Here is a 13,703-nt window from a genome sequence, read left to right as displayed (position 1 = left end):
TTTAAGTTTATTTGTGTAGAACTTATGTACGTGTAACAATTTTTAATTTTATTATGTATTTTAATTTGGTCCTTTATTTAAATTTTTGTAGCTATTTAATTTTTAATTTTGTTATTTGTAGACTATTTTAGGTAGCATTTTAAGTTTATTTGCGTACAATTTATGTACGTGTTTAAATTTTTAATTTTGTTATGTATTTGAATTTGGTAATTTATTTAAATTTGTGTAGGTATGTAATTTTTAATTTTTTTATTTGTAGACTATTTTAGGTAGTATTTTATGTTTTTTTGTGTTAAATTTTTGTACGTGTAACAAATCTATGTATTTTAATTTGGTCATTTATTTTAACTTGTGTAGCTATTAAATTTGTAATTTTGTTATATGTAGAGTATTTTAGAACATTTATTTAAATTTGTGTAGCTATTAAATTTGTTAATTTTTTTAATGTAAAATTTTTGTTGTCAATTTTTTGTATTATATTTAACTTTACAGCATCAATGGCATCTTCATCATCATCTTCATCTAGTATACACATTAAGTCTGGTCCAATAGAAGGATACGTCTTATGGCTGAAACCTAAACATGTTTCCGAAGAGGTTTGGAATGGAGAAGCAGACAGAAAACTACATATCAGACGAGCTGTACCCATGTATCAAGGACAAGAAGAAATATCAGAGGAAATTATTCCTCTGCTTCGAAATAATGAAATATAAAAATGTAAGATGTAACCGAATTCATCGTGTACCTACAAAAACAACACTGTTATAACCGAATTCATCGTGTACCTACAAAAACAATATTTTAATTAATTATTCATAATAAATTCAAAATAGTAAAATGTAAGAAATATAAAAAAATGATAATACAAATTATTTTACTGCAAACTAAGAAATAAAAAAAATTACTTAAAAAAATTACTTGAAAGTCGAAATGTAGTTTTAATTAAAAATTACTTAAAAAATTTATAATACAAATTATTTTACTGCAAACTAACAAATAAAAAAATGACTTGAAAGCTGAAATTCACTTTTAATTAAAAATTACTTAAAAAATTTATCATACAATTCATTTTACTGGAAACTAAGAAAAAAAAATTACTTACAAAAAATAACTTGAAAGCTAAAATCTAGTTTTAATTAAAAATTACTTTAAAAAAATTATAATACAAATACAAATTATTTTACTGGAAACTAAGAAATAAAAAAAATTACTTAAAAAAAATTTCTTAAAGCTTAAATCTAGTTTTAATTATAAATTACTACAAGAAAATTATGTTATAAATTATTTTACTGCAAACTAAGAAATAAAAAAATTACTTCAAAAAATTACTTTAAAGCAAAAATCTACTTCTAATTAAAGAACCAAATTTTTTTTACCTATATATAATTTTTTTCATATTTACTTCTATAAATAATTACTTACATAAAATTATAACAAAAATGTATTATCAATTACAATTATTTTGACTGTTATATAATTTTTTTCATATTTACCAACTTTTTTCAAGACTCAAATTTTTTTTATTTAAATAAATATCATGACATATTTCTTCTCTTTTATACACACAAACAAGGGATATAAAATATAAAATTAATTTAATTAAAAAATTATTAACAACTATAATTTCAAATTGGTCTAAAAAATTACTTCAAAAATATTTTATAATATAATTTATTTGACAGAAATTTACGAACTTCATTCACAAATTTAACTCTCAAGAACCAAATTTCAAACCAATTAAAATTTTGATGAAAAATTTCTTCTATTTTATACACACAAACAATCATATAAAATATAAAACTAATTTAATTAAAAATTTCATAAAATTTATACATTGAAACTGCTACAAAAAATTACTTAAAAATAAATAATACAAATTATTTTATGGGACATTACGAAATAAAAATTTAAAACTAATTTAATTAAAGAGTTACTAAAAAGTATACCTTCTAACTGCTATAAAAATATAGGTTACAAAAATTATAACACAAATTATTAATTTCAAAATTACAAACCTAATTCAAATATTTAACTTCAACTAAACAAATTTAAAACAGAAATCCCTACACACTCACAAAACTCAAGGCTCTTTCTGTATTCAGAAAATTCTAAGTCACTGAGCACACACAACTACAGCTCAGCATACAATGAAAGAAGAAAGAAGACTTATTTCTAATTTGAAGCCGTGAGCAATGAAAGATTTATTTCTAATTTGAAGCTGAAAACGTGAGTTCAAGTTCAAAACATGAGCACTGGTATTTATAGCCAAGAAATCGCCATTGGTGATGGCTATTTCTTCTTGTGCAACCCGCCAATGGGAGTTGCAACTTGCAGGCAACTCGCCAATGGCAGTTGCAACTCCCTTTTCTGAAAAGCTGCTCCTGCACCCCTGCAAAAACCTCCTGTAGCCTGTACCATGGAACTCGCCAGTTTGACTGGCGGTTCCCTATGGCTTCCACATATCGCCATTAGGACTGGCGATTTAGGGTCTGCACGGTCATATCGCCACTGGTTGTGGCGGGTTGCTCACTGACACCAAACTCGCCATTGACAATGGCGGTTTGGGTCTTGCATGCAACCGTTTCCACGTAAAAAACTGCCCCATGCTGCAAATATTTTAGAAACGACCCCATCTGGGGAAATAGTTTCTAAAACTACCCCAGATGGGAAAATTTGCCGTTTTTTAATCCATGATTCAGTTCAGTTTTCAAAACACATGTTTGCATAATAGTTGATTCACACGCTTGAAGGTAAAAATGCATATAAATTTACTACTAGTAAATAAATAAATAATATAATATCATAACACCCAACAAACAATAATTTATACCTTTTAATACTATATATCTTAAATTCTTTATTATAGCTTAATCATTTCATATTAAATAATTTTGTTTTATAAAATTGTGTTGTTTTATTTTTTTTCTTTCAATTATTTTGTGACTAAAATAAGATATTATTATAGATAAAATAGTTGTTGTTTTTTGCACTTCACTAAAAAAAAAAACTAAAATAACGAGGGAATTTAAGCAAATTCATTATGATTCAATTTCTAATCATATACATGAAAAGTTAAACATGGTAGGCATATAATCAATCAATGTATCATTATTGGACACAAACAATAATAAAATAAAACATCATTTATAATTTAAACTAGAAAAAAATGATTTATCTGATTATAGTAATTTTGAATGGGTACTATGTAAATCGACAAATATATTTTGAAAATGTGTACTGATAAAACTTACTTCATCACTTGAATTTTTTTTTATGGTTAGGGTCTATTTTATTTTTAATTGTTGATGGATCATTCAACATTATTTGTAAAATTAAAAAGTAAAGTTAATAATTCATATAATCGGCTTTGTAAGGTTTAGAAGGCTTGGAGAACTAATAGATAAATTCTCCTTGTTCATTAATCAATAGCTTTACTCTAGAAAATTAATTTTTGTTTCATAGTGAGGGTGTAATAATGTTGATTACGCTTAGCATCAGTCTTAGTTTGTTTTTTTTTTTTATACTTAATACAAGTTTATATGATAACAACGAAGTAATAGTCAAGGTTCAATGGTCGGATGTGCCATGCACAAGCTTACAATTTATAGTTTCTTTTGTTTATTTGGGGGGGGGGGGGGGGGGGGGGGGGGGGTAAAAAAAATGAACGTATTCTTGTTTTCTGAATTTTACAAAGATATATGTTAGTGGATTGGTATATAAATATTCGCACTCACACAATGGTAGAGCCAAGGGTGACTTGGAGTGGCCAAGGCCACCTCCAATTTTTTTAAGTGTATTATATTACTATAAAAAAAATTTTGACTCTCTTAAAATTTACCAAAAAAAAAAATTATTGAAAGATATTGATGCGTGAACATAATCCTTACTAATTAACACCTAAAGAGACCGGTGCAAATATGATAACTAATAATTAACACCTAAAGAGACCGGTGCAAGTATGATAACTAATTTGATGATAATAGCTTGCATAATAATTAATAAAGTTCTAAACAATCAACATGCAAATATACCAATGGTGTAAATACTGTCATGTTACCTAAAGTATTTTCAACCCTACAATGTTAGTGTATCAAATCTGTCATAAATAGTAAAGTACTTAGAAATTCGAGTGTCGAATTCACGGGGATTTTATTTGTACTTAGATTAATACAAACCCAATTTAAAAACAATTGATAAAAAAATTAAAATAAAGATAATAAAATATAGTAGATAAGATAAAAATTTAAAGATGAAAATAAAATATTTAAATTAAAAGATGATAAAGATAGAAGAAGAAGAAAATAAGAAAATAAAAGTAAAAGATAAGAAAAATAAAAGATTAAGATAAAAATAAGAAAAGATAAGATAAGATAAATAAAAGATAAAAATAAAATAAAATGAGAGCGTTATAATGTTGGGATCTAGCATTTACCTAATATGTATGAGTTTATGATTTTTATTTATCAAGCTAGGTGAGGTGATTCTATTCTACTCACATCTATTCTATTCATTTACTTGTCCCTGATTTCTCATGATGATAAACCTATTTTATTTATCTATCTCCCAAATTTCTTTGCAAAGACTCAAACAAATGCATCAAGTATGAGATGTTTGCAAGAATGCATGGGCATAAAATAATCATTCTATGTCTAGTAATGACTTTCCTATGAAATCCTTTCTTTTTGTTCTATTAAAAGTTACCCTCTTCCAAGCATCTAACCTCTAAAACCAATGCATGTATACCTTCCTTAAATCTTATTTAGAAATTACCCTTTCCCGAGCGTGTAACCCCTAACAGAATATAAAGATGAATAATGTAAGATAAAAGCATAAAAGATAATATAATAAAAAATACATTTGCATATACATTGCTTGGCTTTTAGGCCTGTCAGGCCCTAACTTGGGGTTTAGCCACTCATAACCATTGAGAACTTTACAATGGATATGGTATAAGAACTAATGAGATAAGAGAGGTGAAAGAAAGAGAGTAAATGAAATCCCTACTAGAGGGGGTTATGTGGTGTTTCTCCTCCTTGGCTTGACTCTCTTTGTTGTTGGAGTGGACTTGGGCCTAATGCTAAAAATCTCCCCCGTGATATTTTTTTGATATTTTTCGGATTTGTTCTGAGACTTTCTGATATTTTGGATATTTTCTCAATCTTTTTCTCTTTTAATCTCTCTTTTTCATATCTGCAAGCCATAAATAAAAAAATATCAAATCTTAATATTTAAATCAAAGATAACTGCTAAATAAATATTTTTAAAGATATTTTTAATATATTTTTATTATCAAAATAACTCATATTTAGCAGTTATCAAATGTAAATGAATACTTTGCATAAGATTTTCAAAAAATATATAACCACATGTAAAAGATACACCTAACAGAAAGATGTACATATATGAAAAGGGGAAGCGAGTTCTAAGAACATAATACACTTCCTAAGTTGGTCGTAACTATAATTAGAATATTATTTGAAATGTCCTAATCCAAACAATATATTTCTAATTCTCAAATAATCCTACCCTCTTAAAAGGTTACCTCTTAATTTTCACTAATATACACTACACAAATGTGTTTTTAATTTAACATCGGTTGAGCAAAAATTATTGTAAAAAATAACACGGTAACATTTTTTTAAATAAAAATAATAATTTCATGACAATTTTTTAATAATCATCTTAGAAACTATAATTTCACGAGGATTTTCTAGAAATCATCTTATGATTTTAGCAAAATCGTCTTAAAATAATTTCTATTGTGCACATACAATATTTTAGAATGATTTCCACAACGGTTTTAGTACAATAGTCTTAAGAAATGCTAGTTTTAATTTTAATTTTTCTGTCGCCCTCTCTCACTCTCCCTCCAATCTCGCACTCTCTTACCCTCACCCTCCCTCTTCCAATGCTCTCACACTCTTTTGACTCTCTTTTTCTTTCATTTTTGCCCAGAAACTGTTTGTGTTTATTATACTCTCTTTTTAATTAGGGGTTTGCAGAAAAAGGTGGTGGGGTTGTGGATTCCCAAACAAATTTTGATGGTAGTTTCTCATAAGCAAAGAAGAATTAGTTGACACTTGACATGGCCCGAAGGAAAAGTATTGCTAGCAGAAAGTTAACTAAGCGCCAAGTAATGAGTGTCTTTTATTCTTCATGCATTTGGGCTTCCCTATACACAGAATCAGAGTTATCATGACCTTGAATTTGTATATTTTTTTAATCACTCTCATTAGTGTTATTCCTGTTTTATTGTTTAGTTTGAATATTAGTTTTGTGTAATGTCTTGCATGTGTCTATATGTATTATTCTGTGTTCTTTAGGGATGATGAATTTTTCATTTCCGGAACTTTGTAGATTTAATGATTGAGATAGATAGCTCAATTTGAATTAAAAAAAAAAGGAATATAAAATCTTGACTGGATTAATAGCTTGAAAGTTGGATCTCCTGATTTAATGCAATATGATTTGGTTTAAAGGACTTAGGTTTATGAAAGACTTCAACTGGATTTTTCTTTGTTATCTTGTTGTATGGATGTCGGGATGGACAAAATTTTATTAATTTTAATGTGTAATTGTGCATGAATATGGTGACTTTTATTTATTTATGGGATACTCGTTGATTCTATGGCCTTTACATGATGCTTTTAGGAGTTTGTCACTCAAAAACTTTGTTCTTTCAATGTTACCCGAATGTGATCCTAATACATGATAAAGCTACATATTATGTTTCTTTGTTTTTGAATGGTTTTGGTTATCCTCCCCTATTGGTATATATCCACTTCTGCTACTATGGCCAGCTCTTGGTTGTTAATAGCTGAATTTTAAGGGAATAATTGAATAATTGTAGTGTATGAGTGGGTTGAACATAGAAGATTATTTTTGTGAAATATTTGGTTCTTAAAATGAACTAACGAATCACATAGTCTCAATTTGTAATATAGGACTCCAACTCTATTTTTAGAGTCTTCATTTTTGTTTTATGGAGTTAAACCCAAACAAATCTATTAATTTTAATTAATTTTGGTTAGACTAAGTAGGAAGAAATAGTGCTTTACAAACTAATTTATTTGAGATGGGTGCTACGATGATTTCCAACTCATGCAATGAAAATGGGGATGATTTGTCTTAGCCTAATGCATTCATATTTGAAAGATGCTTTTCATTTTAATAAAATGGATAACAAAGATACGTTTTAATGATTTGAATTAAATAGGATATAAAATGGTTTGAAAGCTTGGGTTTAGAGGAATCATGATTTTGGTTTTCTAGCAATATATAGAAGTAATTTCTTTTTAATTATTTCTTACCGTAAGAATATGTTATGCCTCATTGAGGTTCCACATATTATAATGAGAGAATGTTAGTGTTGTTTTAAGTCATATGTATGGTTTCATGTTTCAAAATTGAAGTATTATGGTGTTGTACTTGTTACAACTTTAGTTTTACAAAACTATTGAATTGTACCCTTTTTTTTATTATTCACAATCTTGGCTTTTTTATATTATAAGGCTTTTAAAATCTTTGTTACATGAAATCTGGAAGCTGGAAACATGTCAATGAAATTAAATAGTTTGGTAATGAACTAATGATAGCTTCGGGAGATTACATGAGATAGTAACTTATGGCATGAATTGGGTTGTTGAAAGGTACATGGCTTAATTTCCATCTGATATGTTCTCCTTCTAGGTCTTTTGGGTGATTAATTGTTTATTCATGACACTAGGCTATATTACCTGTTCATTCTTGAGGGTATATGCAGCAACATACTCATGCTTTCATTTCATTTTTGTAGATCTGCTATATTTATGTACATTAGCAGTTTCATTTGTGAGGTGAATTTTTTATTTCCTCATTTTCTAATGAAGTTAAAAATAATCTTCATTATACATGGATGTTGATTTCAATTGTAGACTGCAACTTTAAGAAGAGTGTCATTTTTTAAAGTTGGCTACTAGGTTCATATTTATTGTATAATTATAAGCCTAGGCCAATAATGATTATATGCATTGTCTAATAGCCTTTTAGAAAACTTGATGCAATTTAGCCAGATTTGTACTAGTTTGTTTGTGCTTAGAAATATACGAACCCAATTCGTTGTTTAAAATCTAACAAATTCGGTGTTTGTTTTGCTGAATTTTATTGGCCTTTAGTTGTGGCTCAACTTTGAACATGAACTACATTGATGATTCTGATTGTGGTCATGTTTAAGTTTCTGTTTTTGTTTCTGTTTGTGGATTTCTTAAGCTTATTAGTTTATACATGATAAATATTATAGTTGTTATTGAAGAAGCACAAATTCTTTGTTATTTGTAATTAGTCGAACTATGCTTTAAAACAATGGGGGAATGCTAGACTCTTCCTCACTTGCTGCTTGACTTGTAGCTAGCATGAGTTTGTAGGATTGAAAATTTAGAAAAACCCAGCTATCGTGCACAATGGCAAAATGAAATTCTATTGTGCATGATATTAAGAGATATGTGCAAAAAAAATAGTCTTACAAAATGTATATTTTAAGATGATTTTAAAAAAACTGTCTTAGAATGTATATTTTTCAAGATGTTTTTTTAGAAAAATCTTCTTTAAATTCTCACATTTTTGAATATTTTTAAACAAAAAATAACACATTGTAAGATGATTTTTAAAAAAACTAATGTAAAAATTAACATTCTAAGACGATTTAAAAATCGTCATAAAAAATATACTTTTCACGAGAATAGATTTAAAGACGATTAAAAATCATCATAAAAAGTGTTAAAAAAAAATCATCTTTATAAGACTTTCTTTTTGTTATAGTGGGCATATAAGAAATCTCTCACGTTCTCTATCTCAAAGGATTTTTTTAACCGATGAAATGAGAATGAGAATTGGAATTTTTCACAACTTCATTAGTCCCCTTATTTTTAAAGAGTAAAAGAATATGCCTCTTCATTCATCTCTCTCTCTCTCTCTCTCTCTCTCTCTCTCTCTCTCTATATATATATATATATATATATATATATATATATATATTATATTTATGAGAAATAGAAATTTCTCATATTTATTATTTTTCATCCCCCTCACCATTAATCTTATACATATAATTATTCTTACCATATTATAAAATGAAGCTTGGCCTCATTTACATAATGCCCCCACAAGAATAATATAAAGGATGAATTCTATATAAAGAATAATAGTATGTTTAGATTTTAAAGTCAATTTTTATGTTTTCCTATGTTTTAAGTAAAGGTTTTGAAGCGTACTATTAAAAGAGGATGATTCAAAGTCAAAAAGAAAATATTTTTAATTATGGCCTAGCCACACATAAAGGTGTGCGTCGAGCCAAAGAGAGTTAGTAGTTATCATAGTTTCTAAGATGTCGTGTGTCTAACAAGAAGTTGTGCTCACCAGGCCAGAAATGTCACGCTGACACTTTTTGGATAGAAAACAAAGCATTAAATGGGGTTTTTGCAAGAGAAGAAAACATTCTCTTGAAACCTAGGTTTTGGTTGGTGTGCAGTTGTGTGAGACTTTCCTTCCTCCATTTTCCACCTTCATCTCTTCTCTATCATTTTTGTTGCTCCTCTCACCCATGAGTGGTTAATCTCTCCCTTGTTGGGATTTGATGTAACTAAACTCAAACTCATGTATTTCTATTGAGTTATTAATAGATGTTTATTATTCACCGTTAAGTATTTTCCTTTTTGCTTAATGTTTGTTTTGGCTTGATCACTCATTTGTTTGATTTTATGGTTTAAATGTGATTGGAAAATGTATTTGAACTATGAACCAGAGAAGAGCACCTAATGGGTATTATTGCTAGAAATAGAGTAAGACCCATTAGTCATCTTTGACTTCTTTTCTTAAAGCAAGTAACTTGGCTAAGCTATGCAAGGAATTGATAGTTTAGTTAAGGGACTTGGGCTCTTCTTATAAGGAGTTAGGGATTGAGCATTTTTATGAGTTGGTGATAATAAAAGAATGATAAACATTGGTTAATAGCTTGTGTATGCATGAGAGAATGGTTTAATGAAATTAAACCCCAACATTAATTCATTATCAATGTTTCTCACAATGTTTTTCCATAATCTAGATCCTTCAGAATCAAAACCTCCTTTTATTAGTTTTATTTTCATGTTGTCATCTTTATTTGAGTTCTTAATCGTTGTTGATTTAAATTTACTTTATGTTTTGTCTAATAAGTAAAAAGTATATAAAGTGTCAAATATTACATAAGAAAATAATACTTCAACTTTCATTTTATGTTATTTGTATAATTGTGTATGCTTGTCAAAGTTGTAGCAGCACTCGTGCCGGTTCCCCATCTCCCTGCACCTATCCTCTCCCTCCCTTACCAAAGTTTTGTGCAATTGCAATAACAATAAAAAAAAGAAAATAATTGTTCCCTGTTTAAGCGACCATTAACATTATATAGTGTCAAGGCAGAGGTTGTTGAACTAACCGACCTAGGGCTATGGCATCTTAATAGAGTTCGATTTTCTTCGCTTTAACCTGTCCGACCGGATAACCCTATCTCTAATCTATATATAATTACTATAATTACAACTTTTGCGATTTGTTTCTGCTTAATTATGCGTAAGCCTTAATCTACGGAAGAAAATAATGTATTTTAATTTATTTCTGTAAAAAAAAGTTAAATGTTTTATGAACACAGCAGTACGTATAATCACGTGAATGATTTTATAACATCTATGAGCACTTGAGCAGTGAAATACATAATAGAGGGTCACGGCGTTTGGAGCGTACGGCTATAATACTAATCCGAGAACAGCATATTAATTAATATACTCAAAAACAAAACAAAGAAATAACATATTAAGAGGTTTATAATCTCAGATAGAGACAACCACTTCAACACAACTTCTAATCTACCAAAAAAAAAAAGACAGGGAAATTAAAAGGGCCTTTTCATTCTTTATTGATAAATTTGATGCCATGCAATAATAGATTTTTATGTTTAAGTGACCCAATAAAATTTAAACACAAGAGTTTAAAATGTATTGGAATATGACATCTCTTCAAATTTCGTCATTCTATCATAAATTTTAATTCAACTTTTATTATTATTATTATTATTATTAATACGAAAAACTTTGGATTTTTCTGTAACTCAATAAATCAAGATGTATTATATTTTTAATTTTTTGAAAACATCAGCATAAAACAACGTTCTTATTATTAATAATATATGCATAAAACATCATTATTCTTTTTTCTTCTTCTTCTACTTCATATTTCTGGCATTATTATAATGACATTTAGATATATAGAAATATCAAATTTCAATTTTTGAGATAAAAAAGTATGAAGGAAATGATGCTGTGGGTTCCAAATATATATTTTTTCCTAAATGGGACATGCAATGGAGAGAATCAATCTTTTTTTGTTTATGTTTTTGAATAATAATAATTTTATGTTAATTAAGAAAAATAATGAAAAGTATAATTTCTATTAAGTTAAATTTACTTCTTTAATTAATATAACTTTTTTATATAATGTATTTATTTCTACTATTTTTATCCATATAAATAAGTAGAGAGAATTTTTTTCCTACTTTTTTCTCTTTATCTTGTCTGGTACTTTATTATTTCTTTCCTCTCCATGTCATTTTTAGTCCACTATTAAGCATTATAGAAGGCAATGATTGCGTCTACAAGGTGTGCAGTACTTACTATAAAACCACTGTCTTAAAAAAAGAATTCATGTTTTTTGTTTAAAAAAAGAAAAAGAATTCATGTTACTGCAGAACTTTGTTGTCCAAAAGAAATGAGAAACTTTGGTTACTAATCAAGTTTTTATTTTTAAGCTTAGCCCTTAATTTAAAGCAAATTTTCCCGCCTCTTTGATCATTTTGGGTTCTAATGGCTATGGTTTCATAGAGAACATGTATGAGTAATTCCAGTTCTATAATAATGTTCCTATTATGGAAAAATCAAAATCAGCACAGTGACTTATAAATGGCATGCTAGTAAAAAGGTTTACGTGTCTCTTTTTCTTGATAATTAATTATTTTGCCAGTTTCACCAAAAAAATATATTTTGCCAGCAGTTACTGATTATTCATCACTGGGATTAGATTCCTCTAGGGAACTAATTGCTCTGTGTTATTCAAGAATAAGTTAACTGATATACGTTATGATAATAAAGTTGCCTACAAATAAAAAAAAAAAGCGTTATGATAATAAATTAAGCATATTATAAAATTATAAATTTATTTAGGACGATGAGGAACTGAAACGGTCGTTGACCCTTTCAAGAGGAAGCTTCAACGACAAGAAAGTACCAGATGGAATCACGGGACATATGATTCTTATGATGACTAATATAGCCTAAGATGCTATTGCACTAGCAATTATGTGTGACATAACACCACGTAGTACTACCAGGGATGCTGGAAATTAATGATGTTGGTTGATATGAAAATTAGAAAATCAATTTGTTGTTCTTGAGGGGGGTCACTGGAGGTTCAAATTCAAATTCCTCAGCCTGAAAGAAAGAAAATCAAATATTAGAGTCTTGAAGATCAAATAAATTTGTCGGGTGCATAGTTGTTAGGCATAATTTTAAGGGTCTTACTAATCAGTTAGGAGCGCCCGGTATGGAAAGAGTTAAAAGCAGAAATGTTTTATTAAAAATAATGTGAGAGTATATTTTGAAATCATAAGAGAACGTATTTTTACATATTTTAATAATAAAAAATAAAAACTTGCTCTTTAATTCTACTTCCTTAACTATTACTCCAAGGAAACTGGTTGGTTAGCATTTGCTTAATTTTAACTATTGCATAAACTTCTGCTTTCTTGTGGAAAAAAAGATTATTCTGTGCAGAGATAGCAGCATTGTTTGAAAAGCAACATGTAGGAATATGACACTATTAATGTATAAGATTAAAGATCTAACTCAGATGGTTAAGTAAGGTGCGTTGTTATAAACTTTTCTTAATATCTACCTTCTATTCTTATACGGATCAAACAAACACAAACGTATAAAGGGAATGATACCTTTTTTCCTCCTGATCAGTTGACCCTGAAGTAGTTTTCTTGTAATTTGGGAATGGCACACGTCCAGACTCAATATGCTTAACATCCTGAACAAGGAGTTCGTAGTGCCTTTTCACTTCCTCTGGAGTTTTGCCACCAACAGCATGAGCAACATTGTACCAACGGTCAGGAGTGTCCTTGTCATAAACAGCTAAAGCCTTTTCAAAGGCCTTGTTGTCCTTAACACTCCATGAGCCAGAGGCTGAGATTGAACTGGATGCCATTAAGGAACAGAAAGTGTTGTGTACTGAAATGGTTCTAAGGTTTTCAAACTCAGGAAAGAGCAAAGCAAAAAGATCACTGAATTGGTTTGGTAGCAAAGGGGTGTTATGAAATATGAAAAGGCTGAAGAGTAGTGTGTATATAGTGATCAGACTCAAGGAAGAGTTGATGTGTTGGGAGGTAGCAATGCCTGCTCCTTTTATAAGCACAAATGGAAGGTGTATTAGGTGGGGTAGTGCCAGTTGGCATCAAAATCTTGCCAAAATGAAATAGAATTATTATGATTTGTCTTCCTAGGAACCATGGAATTCAGAAGGCCCAAGAAATTGGGCAGCAGCGATGTTTGAGAATCAGTATCTTAATACAGCAAAAACGAGTGGATGTTTTGATAGGACTAACCAAGAGCTTTTTAAAACATTTTTTTTGTGTTTTCCTC

The 13,703-nt window shown here is 28.7% G+C and overlaps 1 protein-coding gene across 1 annotated transcript; it reads right to left on the bottom strand.

Moving 5' to 3' along the window:
- Positions 1–12,198: 12,198 nt before the first annotated feature.
- Positions 12,199–13,471, bottom strand: LOC100818368 (transcription factor RADIALIS). Its single transcript, XM_003521068.5, has 2 exons — positions 13,007–13,471; positions 12,199–12,491 (listed from the first exon to the last, which is right to left on the bottom strand). Exons 1-2 carry the CDS (start codon positions 13,267–13,269, stop codon positions 12,461–12,463), a joined length of 294 nt encoding a protein of 97 aa, XP_003521116.1. The 5' UTR covers positions 13,270–13,471; the 3' UTR covers positions 12,199–12,460.
- Positions 13,472–13,703: the final 232 nt, after the last annotated feature.

This window comes from Glycine max, chromosome 3 (assembly GCF_000004515.6).
Source record: "Glycine max cultivar Williams 82 chromosome 3, Glycine_max_v4.0, whole genome shotgun sequence".
Classification (NCBI taxonomy): Eukaryota; Viridiplantae; Streptophyta; class Magnoliopsida; order Fabales; family Fabaceae; genus Glycine; species Glycine max.
This window is presented reverse-complemented; position numbering and strand designations above follow the sequence as displayed.